Source organism: Ptychodera flava, chromosome 9, assembly GCF_041260155.1.
Source record: "Ptychodera flava strain L36383 chromosome 9, AS_Pfla_20210202, whole genome shotgun sequence".
In the NCBI taxonomy this organism is placed as follows: domain Eukaryota; kingdom Metazoa; phylum Hemichordata; class Enteropneusta; family Ptychoderidae; genus Ptychodera; species Ptychodera flava.
In genome coordinates, this window is record NC_091936.1 from 10,925,977 (window position 1) to 10,951,962 (window position 25,986).

Here is a 25,986-nt window from a genome sequence, read left to right on the forward strand (position 1 = left end):
TTTTGTGTTGCACTATATATCATTTTGTCATATCAATATATTTTTATCTGTTTTAAAATGGGTAGAGCTCGACCAAGGACGTCTGTGACCTCTTGTGACCCCTGAGATAACCCGGATAGGATTGCTACGGCACGATGAGTCATAGGAAGGTGGAAGGTGACGCATCGTAGTCTCTTATACTTCGGACGACTGTCTTTCCAATATGTATTTTCGCGAACTCTGAGTAATGGGTAGGTGATTCCCCATACGTTGTCCTGTGAGACGTATTTTGGGACTCCACAGTAAAATTAAACACGTTATTGGTAAGTAAAAGCGATGTATTCCAGTATAATTTTCTTGCTTGTTGTGCGCCATATTGACTGTTTACTTCTTGCGGGGTCGACCGACTTCTGACACCAAGTGACCAACTGTGTGTTCTCCAGATAGCCCACCAGGTTGATTTCATTATATTGTGCACCCACAAGGTAACTATGCTGTGGCAGTTGCCATATCAACAGTGGTTTCTTCTGTTAATTTTTAATGGAAGTCCTGCATGTCGCATGTTTGCTTAAAACTTGCTCAGAAAATGAAACTATATTTGAACTTGAAGTACATGTACAACGTGTTGGCTTGCATAGACCCTAGAGTGATAGGGTCTATGGTTGTACTACTAATATAAGAATATGGAAAGAGTTAACTCGTGAAACGTGTAGTTTTTGATCTATTTATCATTAAGATATTTTAGAATAGATGACGAGTATTTGAGAAGTACTTTGTGAAAATCTTTTTTTCCAACCAAGGAATGAAAAAGTTGTTCAGAGACAAAATATAATATATGAATTTTAGTAAATTGTGTAGCAGGTAAAGTTGTTCATTCAAATCGTTTCTGTATTAAAAATCAAGAGATCATCACTTCAAATATATGATAAACCATTTACTATTATGTTCTGATTCGAGAAGAGATCTTACTGTACTGTGGTAAATCAACAAATACCAGCATCAGAAATTTCCCTTTCATCAATGGTATTGTGAAATCATAATGAATTTGTCTTTATAAAGACAAATGATAAATGAGAAAAATATTACAATTCTATAAACCGATCAAGATCGAAACAGTCACCTAAGTAGTGTCAAAGTCAATAAAGCTAAGATTCATGATTACTGTACGTAATTATGGAGGGACTGTGGTGATACATTTCTATAACAAGTACTAGTATCTTACTTTGCCAATCTAAACAGTAGATCTTTTATTAACTCACGGAATACTGGGCATTTTGTGTGCTGTAAGGAGTTGGTTAAAAAATTGCAGTTGATTAAGACATGCATCATATGATGTTCCACAAGTTTTATCTGAATATTATCTTAATTGCCTTTCTGACAAATTATCTTTAAATAAGGGCTGAGCTTCTCAAGACTTTGACACTCTGCCAGTTCCATGAGGGAGCCAATATTCCCCAAATAAATACTGATTTGTAATTGTCTATCAGATTCATAGCTATCCTATCACGATCATCAAGATCATCTATCTTCTATTGATTTTCGTAATCTATCCATATTGTTCTGAAAACTACTTTCCATCTTCTCAAAGATGCTATGACTCAAAAGTAATATGAATATAACATGGTAATGAACAGTTTTCATTTTCTGAATAGTTCACTTTTCTAATCAGGGAAGACCGGCACTACATATCATTTCTTTCTTCATACATGTAGGGTTCACTACAATTTCAGAATGACCCATCAGCCATTATGTCAGTTTTTCCCAGGGGAAATGCCTTTTGTGTTTAACCAGCAGGAACACACTTCTGCAGTACTTCCAAAAACGTTACATCTCAGTACCAATGATAGCCTTATTAAAATATGATGTTATAGCTGTCCAAGATGGCACATGTCAATTCTTAGTGTACCTATGTATCTCAAGCTTGTTGTCACAGTGTTTTGAGATATCCAATTGCGCTGATCGCAAATGACATGATTTTTCTTTCGTTTATACACAAAAATAAATATTTGTCCACATTTGCCATAAGTAATGTTACAATTGATACCCAAAGTCACACTAATTAATGACTCAGACTACAAGCTACAACAATAGCCATAAATGCAACAACAAAATTTGTCTGAATTTCAAGTGGTATCGTCCGATGTCGCATGCATGCAGCTATAATTAGTAGCAAACCAGAAATTGCAATCAGCGCTATTGTAGTTTGTTAGTCAGTATTCTCCCCAGAGCAATTATAGAGTGGTAGTCACGACTCTTTAAAATCTGGCAAACAATAGAAACTCAATACCATAACAATTACATTTATTGTTATGCAAATTAGTCGCCACTGTCACTGAAAATCCTTGGGAGAACACTGTTAGTGATGGTTTACATAAAAGTCACTGAAAGTATGATAATAATATTGTGTAAATGAACAGGTAGATTCTGATTTTATTGTACGAAGAATATATGATTGCATCCATTAGGCTTGATCGTCAACACTTCTAAAGTCTGTAGTCCACATGCAGTTTCAGGCCTTTATAATGACATACAGCAAAATGTCACTCACATGAATGTTAATATAGCACATCACAAAATATTTCACCTGTTCAAGAAATCTAGTCAGAGATACCATAATGTGTCTAACAACATAAAACATGTAAGTGACCATACTTTCACTCAACCAAAAAAATATTTGTCAGTTTTCAAACTCATACATTTTTAGCTACTATAGACTATAGTCTATAGAAGCTATTGGGATGGGTATCCGTCCGGCGTCCGTCGTCAGTCTGTATGTATGTATGTATGTATGTATGTATGTATGTATGTCCGTTTGTGAGGCGTCCGTCCACTCAAATATCTTGAGAACCGCAGTACTTACTGATTCGATATTTGTTGTGTAGATTAAAAATATGATTTTGAGAAATTTTTTTAATTTTTTGATATTGTTGAAAATAGGCAAATTAATGCCAAAAAAGGTGTTTTTGGTAAAAAATCATCTTCTTCATAACCGCTGGTCAGACAGCTTTGTTATTTGGTATACAGGTCCCTAGGGGTAACCCAACTTAGATTTGTTCAAATTGTGATGAAATATGCAAATGTGTATTTTTAAGGAATTTTTTTGTCATTTTTGGTCAAAATTTGACTTGCATTGTATGTAATTCTTGTACTGTATAAACCCTATCAATTCACCCAGAAAAAAATAATTAATATGATTTTAAATAATTGAATTAATTAGGAAATCATCACAAGCCAAAATAATTTTATGTAGAATTATCAGAAAGTTCAACCTTTTTGACAGTTCATAGTGAAATGCTTACCATCTTGGAGGATTAAACATGTAACGGCAACTTTCCTGAATCCCAACTTTGACATATTCTGAACCGTCATTTATTGTGCCCTGTATGTTATCTTAAAGAAATTGCTCAAAATAGTCAATAGAGATAGAGATAGAGAAAGTTCTAATTTCCATTTATGGTTGACTTGGCAAGGATAAAATAAAATTACTTTTTGAGGAAAAAAATAGAGTGGTCAATTAAAAGAGTGGTCAAAGTGATAGGGTTTTTATGGTAAAGCTTGGCTGTAAGATTCCTCATGTGCTATTTATAGCAATCTGTGCAATCTGTGTAAACAGTGCAATGAAAGTTACATGATTCCTTATAATGCTTTTGATGACCTTGAACTTCTTAAGTTTCAAACATTTGTCTCTTCAGTGTGCTTTCTCTGAGTATGTACAGTCTCAACTTATTCAACAGAACTCACTTACAATGTTAATGAAAGATATCCACCTTCTTCATCAATACATGTGTCACAAAAGGTTATTCTCTACATAACACAGCAGAGCTCTGTCAACTGTTGAGTTGCTTGTTTTTTCAAAACCGCTGGTCAGACAGCTTTAATATTGGTTCACAAGTCCCTAGGATGACCTAAGTGAGATAATTTCATACAGTCAGGAAATACTTAATTTTGTATCCATGTCTATTGTAGCTTCAGGGACTTGGCCCTATGTTTACTTGTTTTCCTTGTCCTTTTTTGTGCAGTAAAATATTTATGTCTATTTTTTCAACAGTCAAAAGAAGGGACATATCAAAAAAGGGAATTTTTTCCTGCATTCTGGCCAGGAGAAATCTAGAAAACCTAGCTGTTGTACAGTAGTAAGAGTCAGGATGGTGGATGCAATAGCTGCATTTCTCAACAGTCTCTCGGGACCGAAGAGGACCACATCAAGACAGTCCTCCCACTCGTCACCGCCGTCAAGACGACGGCGAGCAGATGAGAGAGAAGAAGATGGCTTTGTGTTTCTCGGCGACACAAGGTCAGAGAGAAACCAGAGAGATTCCAATTACCAGGCTGATGCTCCTCCTACGTACGACGACTCACAGGTAATGGACACAGTTGCCATTTCTTAGAGAAGCTGGTCATGATTAAAGTGTGGAGACAGAAAGAGGATTACAATCACATAAAGCCAGCTATATGTCATCTTCACCTGTTCTCAGAGCAACATAATACCGTTATTAGTGTTCCCCCTAAGCCAATTTGACGTGCTACCAACTCAAAAGAATCCACATTGGACTGAATGAAATTACATATTACATCTATAGGGGAAGGGTTGACTCAGGGAAATTACAAAAATTCCTCATGTGACTCAATTTTTAGAAAGTAAAATACCACAGACTATTACATGTGATATTGTATTGATGATTTTCTTTTTACTGACACCACAGATGTCCTCTCATATTATCAAAAAGCTGTAAAACAGAAGAAAATATTACTTCTTCCAAGTAGATGAGACTTTTACACAATATCAGATACCAAAATGTTACATGGTAATCAAATGCTTTGGGTTGGTTACCCAACATCATTTTAATTTTTAAACTGTGCAATATTATTTGTTTCTTCAACAATATATTCCAATTCAAACTAGATGTTATAAATGCTCGATTATTGCAGATAGTTTGGTTATGATTGTTTCAAAAGTACCGGTAGATAATAGTCATACCTCCTGTAAGACAGCACCATATCAATGTTGGCCATATTCATTTTTAGTCCCCACGGACACCGTCCGGGGGGACTTATAGGTTTGGTCATGTCCGTGCGTGTGTGCGTCCGTGCGTCCGTGTGTCCGTGCGTCCGTCCGTTCACGCAGATATCTCAGAGATGCCTGAAGCGATTTCATTCAAACTTGGTACAAGGATTACTTCATATGTCATACAGATGCACGTCGATTTGTTTTGTGATACGATCCAATATGGCTGCCAGGCGGCCATTTTATTACGATTTTTTCATGTACAGAGCCATAATTCAGGCATGTTTCAACTGATTTTATTCAAAGTTGGTACAAGGACATTGACCAATGTCATAGATATGCACGTCAATTCTTTTTGTGATACGATCCAATATGGCCGCCGTGCGGCCATTTTGTTACGATTTTTTCATGTACAGAGCCATAACTCAGGCATATCTCAACCGATTTTATTCAAACTTGGTACAAGGACATTGACCTATATCAGACATATGCACATCAATTTGTTTTGTGATACGATCCAATATGGCCGCCGTGTGGCAATTTTATTACGTTTTTTCATGTCCAGAACCATAACTCAGGCATGTTTCTACAGATTTTTTTCAAAGTTGGTACAAGGACATTGACCAATGTCATAGCTATGCACATCAATTTGTTTTGTGATACGATCCAATATGGCCGCCGTGCGGCCATTTTGTTACGATTTTTTCATGTACAGAGCCATAACTCAGGCATATCTCAACCAATTTTATTCAAACTTGGTACAAGGACATCGACCTATGTCATACACATGCACATTGACTTGTTTTGTGATACGATCCAATATGGCCGCCGTGTGGCCATTTTATTACGTTTTTTCATGTCCAGAACCATAACTCAGACATGTATCAAGCAAATTTATTCAAAGTTGGTACAAGGAGATTGACCAATGTCATACATATGCATGTTAATTTGTTTTGTGATACGATCCAATATGGCTGCTGTGCGGCCATTTTGTTATGATTATTTCATGTACAAAGCCATAACTCAGGCATATTTCAACCGATTTTAATCAAAGTTGGTACAAGGACTTTGACCTATGTCATACATATGCACATTGATTTGTTTTGTGATTCAATCCAATATGGCCACCATGTGGCCATTTTATTACGATTTTTTCATGTCCTGAACTACAACTCAGACATGTATCAAGCGAATTTATTCAAAAGTATTTTTATCACAGACCTAATGAAGAGGACTCTATCCTCTCTGAGAACCTGTAATCAAAGCACCCATTAACAAGTGGGGACTGTGTCATCAAGGATGACTTGTCTTTACTTATATGATGTATGAATAGTGAGCCCCCATGTGACAAGTAGAAGCATAGAAGGTATCACAATTTACATTGTTAGCAAATTCAGATAATATGCTGTGCTGAAAACACTCTCACAAGTTCTGCTGTCCACACAGGAGAAGCTATGACAGAGATGCAAGCAGTGGCTTTGCAATGACAGAGAGAGATAAGGGTAGATTTCTCATGTCAACCTGCCATTGGAGATCTACATTTCAACATTTCAAACAGGCTAAATTTGCATAAATTTGCTGTTTCAAAACCAAATTTGAAAAATTCCCAGCAATGGTACGTACATTGTGTACCAAGAGATGCGTCAGAAAAGATGCAACATCACCCCTATGGTTTACCTTACAGGCATGAACACAGGTACATGTACTTTAATTCAGTTCCTGAATGAATTATAGAAATGGTAGAGTTTACCCGTAACCTGCTTCTGTGTTGAGAAAGCACTTCAACAGGCTGTCATCAGCACTGAATCACTGTTTCAAAACCAAATTATCGAAATCACTGCTGTAGATATGTGTGTGTACTGAAAAATTCATGAGTACTGTAGAGGGCAGGAACTCAATCACCCCCAAGGGTTACTCTACAAGGGTGAATGTATAATTATAAACAGAAATCGTAGAACTTGCCCATAACACATATACTTTCTTTTCCTTTTTAACACCTTTTACTGCCTCAGCTGACGTCCATGGTGACTGCAGAAATGATATTTGATGGGTAAATTCCCATGGTTTGAAAATTCATGTGCTACTCAGTGACCCATTTCCAAGAATGTAATTTGTACAACTGCAGTCCACCCTCAACTTGACCCACTGACCCAGTCATGGTTTTCCATAAATCTATCACCGACTAAATATGGAATTGCCTGTGTTCTGTGTTGGCACTTCCAATCGTTATGTATGGCAAGGTTTTCTGATCGAATTACCTCAATTTATTTCCCTTAGAAGTGAATGGCAGAAAAACAGATTACATATACCAATTTCAATCCAAAATAATGCAAGTACCTAGAAGAAATAATTCATTGTGGGTTTCTCATCTTGATTTTCAAGTGAATTAAGTTAATGCAACCAGCAAGTTGATAACAATTTATCGCATCCCGCGCATGAAACACACATTACTAAGATGTAAATTGCATCTGGCATAATTATATTACATTATTCAATGGTATAAACAACCATAAATTTCTTTCCCTGCACGTAAGCCACAGCGTATATGGGACAAAGTACAATCATGTCCGTTGGAAAACACATCAAGGTGCGTGTAGCACATGTACAGTATACACATATTGACGGCCATGAGGGCAACAGCATACGTCTTGGTACCCGAGGGCCTGTGAGTCAACCCCAAAAAACAGGCTGTTTCCCCGAGGCCGTAGGCCGAGGGAAGCAGTCTGTTTTTATTGGGGGTGGGGGTGACTCACAGGCCCAAGGGGTTAAAGACGTATTCTGTTGTCCTCATGGCAAGGCAATATGTGTTTTTAACACACCTCATCCGCAGTCATGCATAAGAACGTACCATACACAAAAGTTGTCGCATGTAAGCTATATGATGTAATATGTTGGAGTGGTTCAGAAAGAAGAAGTTTTTGCCGACAGGGTCGCAATACTTCTGCAAAACGTTCAATGCACCTTTGATTATCGTCTTCGTTCGTTTCGAGTCCTTGTTTGAAACCAGAGCATTCAGTTCTTCTTCAGAAAGTAGGATAAACCGAGAAATTTCTCGACTATCGTTTCGCTCGTCCGCAGACGGCATCTTTGTTTACATTCCAGTTCGCGCATGCGCCAATGTTTTTTTGACGTCAGCGGGCATCATTTTTCTGAACTGATGCCTGGCAGGCAACAGTTCCGACAAATGATGCCTGATGACGTCGTTTACGTGGATCAGCACAAAAAGAACGCATCCCACGTGACTGTCAATTGGCGAATTAGAACACAGACTGCGGATGAGGTGTGTTACAGTGTTTGCTGCTGTTACCTTCCACCAATTAGTGTTCCTGTACATTGTGACAAATAAGGCTCAATGCCTCTTGGGGGGGGAAATGTGCTGAAGTGAGTCTTTTGAAATCCTGTTAAGAAAAGACACCCACAGAAAATCTCAACTCTCAGTCTAACTAATTAAGCACAATTTCCCCAAAGTGCCCTCTCCAGAGAGAAAAATTGGATGATATTTCTTGTGAAGCTCAAGACTCAGTGCCCTCAGGCGATATGTGTTCAAGTAGTTAAAAACAGATTGCATTGCCCTAAGATGGATATGCCTGTACAAAATTTTGATAAACTGAGCGTCTTCTTTCAAACAGCACTTCAAGACCAATCTATGTTATCTTCAGCAGTACACTGTGATGGCAATATGTACACGTACGTAAGGTCAGATTCTGAACATCTAGTTCATTGAACCATGCAATAGCTACAAAAAATATGATGTGCTGACAACATTTTTCCATGAGAGTTTGTTAATCTTCATGAATCTATCTGTTTATACATGTTTTGTTTGTATATCAAAGAGAGGCAGATTTCAGTGGTTGCAAAGTGTGAATTTAATTCCCTTCGGCTTATACTAAACAATAGGTGTTATCAAGTCAAGAAATATATCTCTCTGATTTCCTGCTCTAATGATAAATGTGTTCATAAAATAGTATTACCAGAAATCCCCAGCTGAAGTTTGGTGTGAATTCTCCGATATGGCTCACCTTAATCTCTCATATAACACTACATAAAAGTACTGAACCTACTGTAATATGAAATCTAGTCGTCACCTAACACCGTACCATGTGAACATGATCGTTGTGCACAGGACAATTGCATCACTTATATATCAGATCATATGTGTAAAGTTTCTGCTACCCTGATTTGACAATGCATCTAGCCATAAGTGGAAACTTGCCCATATCCAAATATTTTTGTTTGTAGACAATCATTTTACGCACAGTGCCCTGTATGAGCAGTTTCTCCTCAGGGCCAGTGTAACTTGCTTTGCAAGCATAACAAAACTCCTTTCAAAAACGACGCATGTTGTTTGTGAAAAGTGGATGCGCCATGAATGAACAAAATGAGGGCCTTTAAAGACCAACTTTTATCAATGACACGTTGCTGTGATTGCTGTCCATGGGTGCAAACGTTACGTTGGATTCACATCTCACACATGCGTACATAGATGACCTATGCCCTTCCAGGCCATTTGTCACCTGTGACAAAATAGCATACTTTTTGCATATGTTCGTCCATTAATGTTCCTTCTGTCCTGATATCCACGATGTTCCTCCCAAAACATTTCACTGAAGACAAAATTGTGAAATAAAGTATTATTGCTATCACTGCATGCAAATGTTACGTGGAATAAACCCATCTTGTACATTCTCATATGAGTTACTATCCTACACTAAATATTGCTTAATCTCATTTTCAGCTATTGGACTTTTTTAGAAACAAGATGAAGTAAAACATCCTTGTAAGCCTTAAGATTCAAAAGTTATGTTGTGGATTTATGCAGGATGCAGCTTGTGCCTCCACCCGTCTAAAATTAAAGAAAATCTATCATCGATGTATAAAAAAGAAAAGCTATTTTCTATGCTTCCAAATGATTTACTGTCAGTGTACGATGTTTTCAGAAAAGGTCATAATAAAGAGTTAGTGAATTACTTTGGAATCTGAAGAGTTACAATGTTTAAACTTACAACAATATATCGCAGAGATTCACATACATGTGGCAGCAGAGCTCTGATGGAAATAAACCAAGCTATGTCCTATTTGCTATTCTCAGCAACTGCTGTTGTGTTGTGTCTCTAACAGTTTGGGAAATTTTAGTCTGAAAGTGGAGACAGAGTTGGCATGATGACAGAAACAGACTAGCACTGAATATTGCCCTGTCTTTCTTCAAATTGCTATTAATATTCATAGAAGAGAGGAGGTCGTACTCTGATTGGTTGAAACGTGCCAATATCTAAGGTCATGACCTAAGCAGAAGTATGGAAGTGGCCATCTGGAAAGGTACACAAACTTTCCAATAGGTTTTTTTAAATATACATGTTTTGCCTAGGCTTATCAAAGCTAGGATTTTTTGGGCTTCAATAATTAATGTAGGACACTTATTATTCATCAGAAACAATTGTTTGTCAGTTACCAAGGTCTTCTAAAAGAAAGCAAATATTGTTTGTTTTTGTCAATCAGTTTTCAAATCGTTATTGATATTGGAAGATTTGCCATGGGAACATGTATATAGAATTCATTGAATTCTATAAGAGGATTTTTTTTTTTGAGGAGTTTGGCTGCCCTTTCTTTTCTGTGTCTGCCTATTCATATGTTACTAGCCAAATAAAAGATACATTCAATAAAGAAATATTCAAATTTTATATGAATATTCAAACTGGATGTTCTGTAACTTTAACAGCATGGGGAAATAAATTTAAACGCAATTTGTCTGGGAAGCGATGACCATGTCATGTTATGTGAAATGAGAATATTTATATTTGTATTTATATGCAGATAAGATATCAGAATCGTTTTTGCTAAGGAAAACACATAAAAATTGTTTTAACTTTTTCATGATGGTAAATGTATTGTAATATACATGTAACATGCAATGCTGTGCAGTGAACAGAAAAGGGGCATTGGAGGGGAACTGTTATAGCAGCTGTGTTACTCAGTAACAGGGAACTTAAAGAACATGTTTGTGAAAGCTGTAATGACTACTGTACTGCATGTATGGCATGTGGCTTACATAAAAGATCTATGAAAAAACCAACACATATGCCCCAAAACAAACAGAAACGACCATGAATGCAATAATATAACCTATTTACAGAATATGTAGAGCTTGTATTTATTTAACAAGCACTATTATACTGTGACCCAGTTTTTAATGTTACAAACTAACTATCCGATATTACTTCATTTGGTTTAGGAAGTGTGTATCCATGGATAAATTAACCGTAGTTGAGTCACAACATTGCAATTGGTACTGTTGAGATCTTCAATCAACACAATTGACCTCAAAAGTTGCTATTAAGGTAATAATTTAACAGGAAATGACATCATTTCTGTCAAGGCCAAAATGGTATTAATGCATCTATTGAAAACTTACTCAAGTGCGTACACTTTGCCATTTACACCGATATCAAAAGAACCTAAATGTGATTTTGACCTGGCAAGTAGCCAGATTGAGAGTATATTAATTGGGAAAGAGGCTTGGAGAGAGAGGAATGCCGTGTTTTCCTGAACTGTAATGCACCATGGCCATATGGTGACATGCTTTAATAGTTCATTATTCCAGGAACTTCTGTAATGTCACACAGAGTTCATGGACACAGAATGCAAAGAAAAAAGCAACCTGTTGTTTGAAAATAGCCAACCAAATATCTACCAAATAATGATATTGGCAAACAGGAATAAAAGGAATTTTATTGCATCATCTGTCGTGTTTCACGGTACATTTCTACAAATGATCGACACAGTCAATTAGTAAAATATTTTCACTGTCCCTGCAGAAAAATTCCCATAAAATGAAAATTCATGGCTTTTCATTCCATGTTGGATAGAATTTCATTTATGAAACAGACTTTGATACCTGTACGTGTATACACGTAAAGTCATTTATTGCAAAACTACAGTTTGGCCAATATGCACATTGAGGTAAAATACACTTCAGGGACAGATATTCAGGCTCCAAATATTTTACAATTCTTTTCTGATCTATTGCTTGTGGGAGGCTTAGTTTAAAGCTCTTGGAGTGAGAAAAATTTTCACCCTCCTAGTATTTTGAAAGTTGAAAATGTTATTATTCCCCATACAGGGCAGGCAGCCATTTTGAATTTCAAACATTCGTAAATATTGGATAATTTGTTTCTTGTGTACCAAATTTTGCATGGTGACCCCTGATTTTATTCGTGATTGCAAAAGGGGATGATGGAAAGTTTCCTCAGGAAAGTTTGAGCAAAACTTTAAGTCTTTAACTTTGGAAGCAAGTACTACCATAATTACAGGTGATATTTTTTCACAAGAATATGGTACTTTTGCTTGTCATTTCAAACCTGTCTACAACCATAGACAGTAGAAGTGTCTATGCCACAACACTCAGTCAATCTTTTTACTAGCATGCTTGAACTCCTTGAGTAAAAAATTGAATGAAATGTTATCCATCCATATTATTTCTATGAACACTTCAATTAGACTGTAATACCAGTACATAATATAAGCCAACCAGTAATGATGTCAGTCCAGTTGCCAGTCCTAAAAATTGAAGTGTAAAACAGTACATTTTTGTCAAGATCAAAAAAATAAAAGTTTTAAATGCTTGTAAGTTACCAGTGTTACTAACAAAGGCATTCCAACTTATGTCAGACCTAGTTTCTTTACTGAGATGGGAATTTTGGCACATAGAGAGTATTTTTGTATTAATTAATTTCTGTTTTTGAGTATTTCTATTTGTACTACCAAGAGTAAGAGCTAAATAAATACATATTTGCAAAATCAAAATCCAACAAATGCATGCAAATCCAACAGATATGGACACTGCAGTATATTGTCTATTACATCCAGGGGTCTCACCATGCATGCAACATGTACATGTATGGTGTGACTGTCGTTTCTGTGTCCACATTTACAAATATAGTGTACCCCATTATGATCTCAAAATTATCGTTGTTCTGAGGATTTAGTCAGATTTTTTCATTTATTTGTATTTGTTTATTTATTTACATTTGCAACTCGGTTTTGTTAATTTTGCCAGTTTGTATTGTGCAAATACTATGTAAAGTATCTCCAAGAATCCTATACACTGTATTTACTTACCGGTATGTCACAAACGTTCAACTGTTATTACCAGATGCACTGAATGATATATTCAGTACGTACACATACAGTGTATGTACTTTGTACCTTTTTAAGCCCTTGAGGAAAAGAAATTACAAGATAATCTATCGCCGACACATGAGCAAGTAGCATGTCATTTCCAAGGGAATTAATCAACAGAAAAACCGTGCAAAATGGACGTCAGTTCATGTCAACAGACATAATGTAGCTTTATCAAACCATGCAGAACGCAAACAGTTCACTTATTACATTTTTCATTCCCACAAAGGATCTACATGTACCTGTTATGTCTCTCGTCACAACATATGTCACCAGACTCGAGGAGGGATCATTCAGTTTGCATTTTTCCATAGAAGTGGTGTTCTTTTCTAGTCTCTTTGACAAGCACAATATGAACGCTACAAGTGGCCTGTTTAAATTTACACTCAGGTGCTCTGTCAATTTATGCAAAGTTTATAGCCGTGTAACAGTTTGGCAAGGACAGACAGTCAGATAATATTTTTGCAGCAAAAAAATGGACCTCAAATATTTTTTCTGTCATTTGTACTTCTCTTCCATTTTGCTTTATTTATGAGAACAGACCAACAACAAATTATCACATCAGCAGCACATGTTAGAATTTTTCATAAAGATGATTAATAAATCAATTAGTGTTATCATCTTTTTATTTGAAGTAGACTCATCACTCAGGGAAATGTTACAACAGGATATACAAATGTGTGATTAGAGTGTCTACAAGGATTTGGATCCTTGTTTCTCCCAGTAGATGACCGTGTTTGAACAACTAGCGGCGTATACTCAGTTTTCATTAAAGAGCGATCTGGAGTATAAGGAACTTTTTATGAATTTGTCATCATTTTTGCTTTCATTGTCAAACAGTGTCTGTTCTGCTCCCTAAAGTATGTTGAGATACACAATATCATGTAGCTTGTCAACTCAGCTGGTACAACGTGTAGACTGCATTCTCGTCGGAAAACAAGTGTGAATTCTGGTCCAGACTAGAATTCCAAATGTAAACAATAACAGGTGATTATACATGGTTAATGCAGAGAAGGGGTATAGAGATGCAGAACTTGCTGGTCAGGTATCTTCCACAGTTTCCATTTGATTTTACAAGTCGTCTCTTGACTGTCCACCTATGGTCTGAAATTGGTTGTTATTGTGAACTTGAATTTGTTGTGATGTTGGATGTACTGTATGATGGCTACTACTGGATAAAATCTTCACATTGGAGTAATTTAGAACAGAATACCAGCATCAAAGATCTCCAAACATTTCTGTTTAGTCTGTTCAGAGTAAAAATATGCCCATATATTTCATATTTGTAAAACCATTTCACTATTATATTCCCTTTTAACTAATACTTTGAGCTTTGTTATCATTTTTTATCAAATTTTGTGTCAGAAAACTCTTCTTATATTAGCTCTGATAATTAATTTTTCCTCCTTTCCAAACTGTCTGCCTGTTGGACTTCACTTTCACTGTGGGGTTCAGAAACCCTGTTGTTGTTGTGTCTTTCCCATTTTGCAATATGTAAAGTACAGTACATGTTACATGTGACTATAAAGTTGGCTTTCGTCTTACACGTGTACTTTGTACGGAACTCTAGACCATTCATTGGCAGCTACATTTAATTAACTCATTGAAACCCAGACACATTTAAGCAAAAATTACCTCATCAATTATTGAACAGATTTCAGAATGTAACCTCTTTGAATTCCAAGCAAGTAATATAGTCTGTCATAAAAAAGTGACATTTAAAATGGCAATTTGCAAATTAAGCTGATTACCAGTAATGCATTTCATATATTGAAATGTCAGTCATGTTCGTAAGAGTGTCATATCGTGTTATTTCTGCCCGTCGCGTATCAGCATGAATGGAACATACACACCACTAATGATGGTTATTTCATAAAATCCTGCCAGTGCCTTGTTTGCTGTTTCAACAAGCCGGCGTCTCCATTGATCAACTCGCCAACCCCCCTGAGAATATCTGCCTCACCTAAAAATTTATTTTGCTGAAAGTTTTAAATCCCTGCTTGTTTCATCATGAGAAATTTCAGCAGATTCATCTTTTTTTTTTTTACAGTAAATCACGTGCCCTTTTGCACGCACTCCGTCTGGCACTGTGCCAGGCAGGATGTTGACGGCGTATTGACGTACACAAACATCTGCTGTGCTAACAAAGAACATATGAAATATGCACATAGCAATTTTATGCAGACAACCCACCAGGCTGTATATTAACTGTGGTTATACTTTCTCTCCATAACCTCTACTACATGTAGAATATTAGACCACCAAGAAGTACTGTAGTTTTCACACAGGGGGGTCTTCACATACAGTGTATCTGTGTACGTTAAAATTAAACTATCACTCACAATGGATATTCCTATGTCTTTGATATTTCATCTAAGATATCGAATGACACTTTTTAAAATACATAATTCTAAATATATTTCCATTTTAATATATTTTCACACCTTTTCACTGTTTGAATGACATTTTGCACAGAAAGCAATATTGCTGCTTTGCCTCTGAATGAAAATAAAAGAATCAAAAATTGTTGCTGGTTCACCAGCTTTTCAAGCTTCTTTTGTAATAACCATCAGCAGATATTGCTCGTAATAATGACACCTAGGTTTTGATATAGTGCTCAGACACCATTGGCAAAATATGTGATGTGAAGAATTAAAAAAAAAATATCTTGTTATCGAGAAAATGTGAGTGCTTTTGATCCTGGGTTTCTATTTTGACACTCTTCTCTGTGCAAAGTAGGCATGAACATAGAAAGTGAATCAAGAGTGTGACTGGTGTCCTTTCATTCACTCCTTTCAAAGTAGAACTTGAAATTATATGTCAGTGATAGTTTGTACGTGAGCATCATACTACCGGTAGTAACTGTCTACTGTCTACTTCATGTTACACTGCATTATTTTCATATATTACTTAGCATATACATTTATCTATATGTACCATACATTAATTTCCAAACTCAAATCTCTCTCTCTCTCTCTCTCTCTCTCTCTCTCTCTCTCTCTCTCACACACACACACACATAAACAGATGCATGCACTCTTGCTCTTTTCTCTCCCCTCTCCCTCCACTGCTCCTCCCATCCCACCACTTATTCCTTCCATAAAGTATATCACAGACTTACCCTCCCCTCTCTCAGCATGTGAGCTGCACACTTACATTCCATAATTACACAAATCCAGAATGACAGGGATAGCATATGTCACAATTCCTCAAGGAATCAGTGTTTATCAGCATACCTGTAGCGTAGGCGGGATTTTACGAGTTGGACTGCAGCTGCGTGTTTAACCCTCCTTAATACTAAGTCAAACAGGCAAACAGCATGTAGAACATTGCCATGATATAAAATTAGTGAAAATTCTGATGTAGCTTGAGGACATAAGTGGAGGAAAGAACCTTTCAAAGAAAGAATCGGACGTCTTATTCAATTAATGTCAGACAATTTTAAACACTGCCCACACATTAAGTCGTAAAGTATATATATATTTTGAAATGTCAAACAAAAAGAAAACTCATTTGATATAACCTGCTTCATCATCAAAGTTTATATTGGCATTACAGTATTTGTTGCATGCTTTGAAAACCTTTAAAAAGATCAAAGATGAAAGATTTTTTTTGGCTAAAGCGCGTATTGTTATTGTTAATGGATGTTTCAGCAATCAGGGGCTGTCATAAATTTGTGCTCCCAGTACCGATTGAGATGTCAATATCATAATTAAATCGTCTAACACATTTCACGCTGCCTTAGATAAAGCATGCATTCTAAACCAAGGCAGCTGCAAGATACTCCGTTGGCAAGAACCCATGGTGATTCTGTCATCTTGTCCCAGATTGCTATTACCGTCGTACAATTGTGTCTTTGTCTTTCTACCATTTCCATGAATGTATACTTTGTAGTAGGTTTCAATACTATGATTCTGAGATGACCAACCAAATCATGTCGATTACTTGAGCCCTCAAGCCACAGGCCCCAACTACAATGGCTGTATTCTCGGCATGAAATAAAGCAGTGTTTTGGGTTATTTTGAAAAATTATGATAATAACACTGAGTGCCTTGTCAATTTCCTTTTTTGGACCTACCTGTGAAAAAGGTGTGTTTAACAAAAGCTGTTTCATTTTGACTACTGTCCTTTTATGTTGTACATAATGATATATGCATTTTACATCAAGTTTCAACATTCCTGGCTGGATCAGTTCTTTTTATTGCTGACAGTGTTTCTCAGAAACGAAAGAGCTATTTCATCTCAGCTGATGAATATTTCAGCTTGTTCCTGAATGCCTTCAGCTATGTCTGATTGCTGAGTGACTCATAACAAAGAGCTTGGCTATATGATACAGCAGCTGGGTCATGGTGGGCACATGTACCTCATCTATTTCTTGATTCTGAAAAGGGAGTGTACCGGGGGTATATGTTTAATCCATTGCACTGCAACATTTGACTAGAAACCCTTCATTTGCTGCAGCATGGTGGACTATGTACAAAGATGATGTCATACTTGCAAGGTGTAACTTCGTTCGTAACCAATTAATTTCATTGAAACTCACGGCCACTCTGGGTTTACTTTGAACCACGTTAGATATTACACGGCTACAATTGCTGCAGTCCTTGCATATATGCCACCAACTTTGGTCGTTACGTTCAGCTTAACTTTCCAAAGCAAACGCAAAATTTTCGTGTGAGGTTTCGAAACTAGGTCACATTGTGTGGATTTTTCAACAAGTATGCATCTCTCTATTCTGTTTTTGATTTCATTCACCGTCATATTGACTTTTCTCATATCAATGAATATCTTCTTGTCAGGATATGTTTCCTTTCTGTGCATGTCCATAAAGTGCTAATATTGCCCCATCATTGTTGTACCGTGGCATTGCTTCTATAGATCTGTGATAAAAAGCATCAGTAGTGCTTTGCAAAAAGGATTTTTCTTTGACATATATTTCCATAGCCCTTTTTGTTGAGTCGAACAAAGCTCAATGCATTTACTACATCTCACACTTCCAAGGATGGTGAAAGGTATAGAATAAAAGACAGAACGATATGAATTGTTACCATTTTTAGCAAAATGCTAAAAAAATTGATGCAACGACGAAGATACTCAGATACAAGCGTGCACAAATAAAACTAATTTCCTTTGCAAATAAATTTAAATTCAAAACACAGTGATAAACAGAAAAGTGGATATTGGATTTGCAGCATCAACTCAAATATCAGTACATGTACCATATTGGTTTGCTTATCAAGAGAAATTAATTCTCCATAACACTGGTGCACCAATGTAGGCAACAAGTGGACGAAGTGTGACACCTCTGTAGGGAAGTCTTGAGTTTGTTTGTTTGACATTGGTATTTAAAGGCACTGTACATTGAAATTGTTCATTTGTTTTAAAATATGTGTACTGAGTGAAGTGTGAAAGTAACAGCTGAGGAACATTTCTAAAATGATGCAACCACTCTTAGAAACATGGGGGTATTTTAGCCATCTAATTTAAACTACAATGTCAATCCAGAACACATCCCTGTAGCAAAGTGTAATGGTCGTCAGGTCCATTACAAATTGAAATATGTATGCACATCGATGTTGCTATTTCTTTGTTGGGTTGGCTGAAGAAATCCATGTAATTTTCAGTGTAGTTTGCAAAATCAGAATCACAGAGAATGTTCAGAAACTGTAATGGAACAAGCAGACACACGTAGCTAGCCATGACACATGTGCTCAGAATAAACTCAACCAAGTGGGCAGGACTTACCATGGGCAATGCACAACCTTTTACTTTGTGCAGCCTGGAGGTGTGCAAAATTTAAAGCAGTTTTCTGTTTGCGTGTGTAGAATAGATACCACTTCAGCAACACTTCAGAAAATAACAAATGTAATGAAATATACTGTTCAATTTGCAGAACACAACAACTGCCCTACTTTCTCTTGTCAGTTTCAATAAATCATGCACTTGACTGCATCTCATCATCTTGTCTAGGATCTCAACGTCATCTTTTGGCCTCCGTCCATACTCCATACTGGTACATGGACAAAGGCCGAAATATCAAGTCGGGATCCTAGCCAACTGGTCATCAGGGTTAAAAAAACTTTTTTTTAAGTTTGACAGTAGGTAGGGTCTGTCTGAGGTGGTAAAACTTGTAAATATCAGGTTTTTTGGCTGATAGTGCAGTGCAGCAAAGCATTAAGGTGACCAAAAGTGTCAGAAAATCATACAACATTCACTGTGTTAAATTTCTTGTCAGGTGATTTGCTTTGCACTGTGCAAAATGCAATACACAGCAAACGGAGGTAGTTTGAATTCAGGTATGAAACATTGTCATTGTATCTCCCTATCCCACACGGATGAAGAACCTGAGGTACAGCTAAACTGTCATGTGTAGCTGTCTGTCAAATGGTGTTGCATTGTAATTTTGGTATTGTTCCAAAATACATTTCCAGTTTAAGCAACGCAATTGACAGGAACATATTTGGACCCATTTTAGCAGGCAAAGATATTGCATCATGTCATGCACAGGTACATGATGCAATTATACTGGTACATAGGTCAGGCAACCGCCATTTTCATTGCGGAATGGAATTTTTGCACAGAAGTTATCACTGTAATGTTGTTTGTCTCTCACAAATAAATCACGGGAAATCTTTTTAGCAGATTTTTAAAATGTCATAAACTTTATGCCTTGATAGATCTGAAGAGAAACATCAATTACATAAAAAGAGTACATATGATATTGATATATAAAACATTAACTGCTTTGTTACTTGTTTCAAACATCACCAGACCTTCTGGGCAGTGCGTGCTGTTTGTGAGATGGGTTTCAATTTCAGCTACGGTACTGAATTTTAGGAGCAAAGTTGTGGATTTGAATTGTACTGGTGGGGTCACAGTTGTGCAGTTTAACTCATCTAGCTATCTTTTTTATTTGTCATACACCCTGTTTAAGTGCTGAAGTTTGAGAGATTTGCGATGGAAACATTTGGAAGTCATCCAGCAATAGTGCAATGCTCTCAGAACCTTTTGTTTCTCATCAATCTGTATTTGACTGCAGGTCAGATACAGAGGGACATAGGAAAGCTTCCTATTTGAATAAATTGATGACCTGTCTGTAAAGGGGGAACAGTCTGAAGTATGTGGGCAGGATGTGATGGTTGATAATCACACGCCTAGAGCCAGTCTATTGAACGTAGCACGGACCTTTGTACCAACTCCATACATCAGTCACCAAGGAGGTCAAAACATTCAGTGTGTCTTACAAATCACATGCGAAAGGAAGACATTCAATACAATAGTTGATTTACTCTTCCATTATACAATGATTAGCTGACTAAATTGTAATACTTTCACACCCTTACATTCTGTCACACGTTCCGCTGAAAGCAATAACTTCCACATTGCGATGGCATTCTTTCCTAAAGGAATTCAATTCTACCGACTGAAACAGTATCAAGTAACGGCTAACATGTAAAATGTCTGGTGGTACACACCCAAAAGTCTTCAAATTACTTCAAATTTCTCTTTCAGTTGCTTTCTGTTTCGTATCGGAACTCTCCCTGCCAGGAAACATTCAAACAACAGCACAGCATGGACAAATTCAGTAATTTTTAGTCCCCACGGACACCGTCCGGGGGGACTTATAGGTTTGGTCATGTCCGTGCGTGTGTGCGTGCGTGCGTCTGTGCGTGCGTGCGTGCGTCTGTGCGTCCGTCCGTCCGTCCGTTCACGCAGATATCTCAGAGATGCCTGAAGCGATTTCATTCAAACTTGGTACAAGGATTACTTCATATGTCATACAGATGCACGTCGATTTGTTTTGTGATACGATCCAATATGGCTGCCAGGCGGCCATTTCATTACGATTTTTTCATATACAGAGCCATAATTCAGGCATGTTTCAACTGATTTTATTCAAAGTTGGTACAAGGACATTGACCTATGTCATACATATGCACGTCAATTTATTTTGTGATACGATCCAATATGGCCGCCAGGCGGCCATTTTATTACGATTTTTTCATGTACAAAGCCATTACTGAGGCATGTTTCTACAGATTTTATTCAAAGTTGGTACAAGGACATTGACCAATGTCATAGCTATGCACATCAATTTGTTTTGTGATACGATCCAATATGGCCGCCGTGCGGCCATTTTGTTACGATTTTTTCATGTACAGAGCCATAACTCAGGCATATCTCAACCAATTTTATTCAAACTTGGTACAAGGACATCGACCTATGTCATACACATGCACATTGACTTGTTATGTGATACGATCCAATATGGCCGCCGTGTGGCCATTTTATTACGTTTTATCATGTCCAGAACCATAACTCAAACATGTATCAAGCAAATTTATTCAAAGTTGGTACAAGGAGATTGACCAATGTCATACATATGCATGTGAATTTGTTTTGTGATAAGATCCAATATGGCTGCTGTGCGGCCATTTTGTTATGATTTTTTCATGTACAAAGCCATAACTCAGGCATATTTCAACCGATTTTAATCAAAGTTGGTACAAGGACATTGACCTATGTCATACATATGCACATGGATTTGTTTTGTGATTCGATCCAATATGGCCACCATGTGACCATTTTATTACGATTTTTTCATGTCCTGAACTACAACTCAGACATGTATCAAGCGAATTTATTCAAAGTATTTTATCACAGACCTAATGAAGAGGACTCTATCCTCTCTGAGGACCTGTAATCAAAGCACCCATTAACAAGTGGGGACTGTGTCATCAACGATGACTTGTTTCTCAGATTTTAATTCACAAGTTACAATGACCAATAATTGCTATTTTATGCAATCTTTGTTTATATTTTGATCGTACATGTATAAGAAACTAGGAAGGACATAGGTGAAAGGACATACTGTGTGTTGTTTGTTATTCACCTAGTTGGTACTGTACTAAGGTTGTGTGTATACAAACTTTTTTTATTTTTTTATTTTTTTATTTATTTTTTTATTTAAACTTTATTTAAAGAGGGTAAACATCCTTAACAGGAAACCTGGTTAGCGTAAATGCTAATCTTCCCCAGGGCCCTCTATGACATACAAAGTACATAAAGAAATAAAATTACAAAGCACAAAAACATACACTAAAAACATCAAACAAAGGGCAGTAAAATGATCAGTACAAACAATGCAATGTTCTTAAAGACGAAAACATTTAAACATTACTTGACGTCAAATATGTCCTGATGTAATTTGTTTTGAAGGTGTTCAACGAAGGTGATGATCGAACACACTCTGACAGTGAATTGAAAGTGACGGCACCATGGTGTCTAAGAGATTGTGACGTTACGACAAGTCTCGCCCTAGGGACATAGAGAATATCGGTTTGATTGCTAAATCTCGTACTGCGAGATGATACACTGGTTATTTTAGTGAACAAATTTGTAATATATTGGGGCAACATATTATTGACGGCTTTATACACGAAACAACTTGTTCTGTATTCGACACGATTTTTTATCGGCATTATTTTACATATTTCATAAAGTGGTGCAGATGGAGTTGCTCTAGGGGCATTCGTAATTAATCTGAGAGCCATATTTTGAAGAATCTGAAGGCGTTTAATATGACTCGTGCCACCCCAAATTGTACTACAGTAATCAAAGTGGGGTTGTATAAAAGCTTTATAAAAAAGAACACGTGTTTCGGTTGGCAGAAAACAACGTAATCTACGCAACAGTGCTAGATTTCTACCAACAGTGCCAGCAATTTTTCGAATGTGGTCTTTCCAGGTCAAGTGTTGGTCGATAATGATACCAAGAAGTTGATCAGATGTAACTGATGTCAGTAAACTATTGTCAAAATAGATGTCAAGATTGGATTTTGAGAGCCTAGAAAGTTTTTGCTTCGTTGTGATGAGCATTGCTTTGGTTTTTCCTACGTTTACAACCATTTTGTTTTGTTCACACCATAACTTGATCCCGTTCATAGCAACTGTTAATTTGGTTTCTAATTCCGAAATATTATTATCTGATTCACTAATAGTGGCATCATCGGCGAACATGTCTATATTTGATTCGATGGATAATGGTAAATCGTTCATAAATAAAATAAATAAAAGGGGTCCGAGAATACTACCTTGAGGAACTCCATTTACAATGTCACTGACTTTAGAGCATGTTCCCTTAATGGAAACAAACTTCCAATGACTGTGTATGAGTAGTTAAGATGTGTCTCTGATTTCTTAAATTGAACCAATCAGTAGTATTGAAACTTTCCTAATTTATGTCATAACTGAGTATTTAGTGTGGGAGACAAGTTCAACACTGGAACAGAGATGGTGCATTATGCAGTTTAAGAATCAGAGAGCTGTTAAAATTTTAAGTTTTGTTGAAAACAGTCGGACATTTAAAGCACAAATATCCATGCAAATCAGAAGACCCATGCCTGAAAGAGATTGTTTACACTCAAAATATTGTTTCAAATGTACAATGTATAAATGCAGATTTTACTGAGAGAGGATCCTTCACTGAAACTTTTTTTTTTCTTTTTGCTGTAGGATGGACTTCCAACATTTCAAGAGGCTATTGCCCGGAGACAGAGTGGCAGTGATTTCCAACCAGCAAGTGTTCCTGTCCAAAGAACTGCTCCCTACCATCATCAAACAGACAATGTATATCGACCAATGAGTCTGCCAACAAACCCGAATCAAGGAAGTCGGGACCTTCCAAGGAGTGTACCGGATAATTTTGTGACGACAGCACATGACATTCCTTTTGAGCTGTCTCCCCAAGCGCAAATTCTGATGGACTCGGCTGACTGTGATTGGTTGATTGTTCCTCCAATCATGCGTTCTAATCCATCGCGGTTTGAGTACGACTTCAGTCATGAGCGAGCGGTCATCAGGGAAACTAATGTAACAAACCAAACACAGTCAAGTAGTTATCACCAAGGGAGAAATAGCATGGACAATTTTCCCATTGGAACAAACAGTCCTTCTGGCAGACGCAATTACATGAATAATCAACAAAGTCCAGCCATGGAAACGGATTTGATATCATTTGACTGACGTTAACTTCTGAACCTCTAGTGGAGTCGTGATATTTATCCACAGATATACAAAGCTATTAGCTGCATGTTACTGAATTTGATTGCATGCACAGAGGTTTGACATTGGTCACACACAGTGTGCATACATAATGCAATATTTGCATATGAAATAATACACGCAAAAAATACCATTACATGATCATTTACATAAAAGCCAAGTGTACAGATATATATTGAAATGAATGAAACAGTGGCTGAATTGTGCTGCACTGCAAAGATTTGCCAATCTCAGTGGCTGTTATAATGTGCATACGCATGTTTTCAGAGTTTTTGTCTATTTTCTGCAGAATGTGTGCCTAGGCAGAAATGCACATTTTCATATTTCCTGTGAAAAATAAATATTGTTGTAAATAAAACCCATATAACAAATACCTTGTCATAGAACCCCAACATGCTGGAGAAACTACTCAGAAATGTGTCAACAAGTCTGAAATGCCAAAAACCTTACTTTTCAAGTGTGGCTTTTTAAGTGAAAATTGTGGCCTTTTTCTCTGATAAACTTAAATCTGTAAAGCTGGTACACGTAGGCAGAGAAACATCAGGTGTGATGTGAGGCCACAGTTGTTCTGTGTCAGAATTTTAACCAGAAATCTCTGAGCTCTTCACAAGTTGTCAATCATGGGATCAAAGTCTACAACTAATGAAGACGGTATGTTTCAATACATCATGTATTACATATAAATAAGCAAAAACTGTTTCATGTTCAATGTTGTGGCATGTTGACTATGCACCTTGAGAGGACCTTGGTCTGCAAAGAATCATGGAAGACAATGGATCAATTGGGAAAAAATCATTATAGTTTTGCTTGTTTGTTTCAAGAGGGTTGATATGCACCAGTGTTATAGAATTTCCCATAAAGACATTGTGAAATTTAATGTGTGTATCATTTGATACATCTATATCAAGTCTGCAAGTTACTTCTCTCATCCACTCAGTTTTTTTACAAGACTTCAATAAATGTTTGTAAATTATCTTTTCTCTGTATCTATATGTTATGTTGACCTAACCAATCATGACATCGTCCTGTGACTCCCTGTTGGGACATCCATTCTGCTTAAAGAATGTACCAGACCAAGCTGGATAGTCTTAAACTATTGGGGCAGTAGAGCATTCCTCCCAGTTCAAAGCAAGAAATGGTACTCTGAATTATTAGAATGGATAAGTGAGGTAGTTTTGAAGATAAAAGCAGATGTTGGCAGCTTGTGGTTTGACTCCCTCCAAATAATCTATAGTATGTCGTAAATTATGCGTCATTCAATCCCGGTTATTCATTGATTATTCTAACGTGGTCTGATACTCTGCATTTGAACCCGCTTCCAAGAAACTGGTAACAATTCCTATCATAAGTGCAAAACTAACAAGACCTCCTCGACTATACTATTTTATGAATTCACTTCTATCATCAACTCCCACAGAATGGTCAATAAGTAACCACCCATCTTTGAATTGTCATTATCAGCTCTGGCAAGTGAGACCCAGAAACACACAGTATATATGAGGAAGTTACAGGGTGTTTCAATTGATTGTGCGTGACAAATACACAAATCATTATAAGACAAGCTCCGTCAGATGGAAATAAATCTGAAACTACACCTTGGTCTTTGTGACTGACTTTCAGGAACATGACCTTGAAAGGTAATGCCCTAACTTCTGTCACTCTTCCATTTCTCAAGCTAACATACCTCAACGCACCCTACAGTTGCAATTTGACCTGTTCCAAAGTATTTGCCTATGTGTAGGTCCACCTACCTCATTGAAATCA

General features: G+C 36.9%; 1 protein-coding gene across 1 annotated transcript; it reads left to right on the forward strand.

Annotated features, from left to right (window-relative positions):
- The first annotated feature begins 103 nt into the window (after positions 1–103).
- LOC139139953 (uncharacterized) lies at positions 104–25,200 on the forward strand. Its single transcript, XM_070708921.1, has 3 exons — positions 104–302; positions 4,028–4,340; positions 23,674–25,200. Exons 2-3 carry the CDS (start codon positions 4,125–4,127, stop codon positions 24,181–24,183), a joined length of 726 nt encoding a protein of 241 aa, XP_070565022.1. The 5' UTR covers positions 104–302; positions 4,028–4,124; the 3' UTR covers positions 24,184–25,200.
- Positions 25,201–25,986: the final 786 nt, after the last annotated feature.

What these genes read in the sequence shown, in the direction of transcription:
- LOC139139953 (XM_070708921.1), top strand. Translation starts at nt 4,125, where the DNA reads ATGGTGGATGCAATAGCTGCATTTCTCAACAGTCTCTCGGGACCGAAG. An exon ending in CTACGTACGACGACTCACAG is followed by an intron (nt 4,341 to 23,673) that starts GTAATGGACACA and finishes TTTTTGCTGTAG; the next exon opens with GATGGACTTCCAACATTTCA.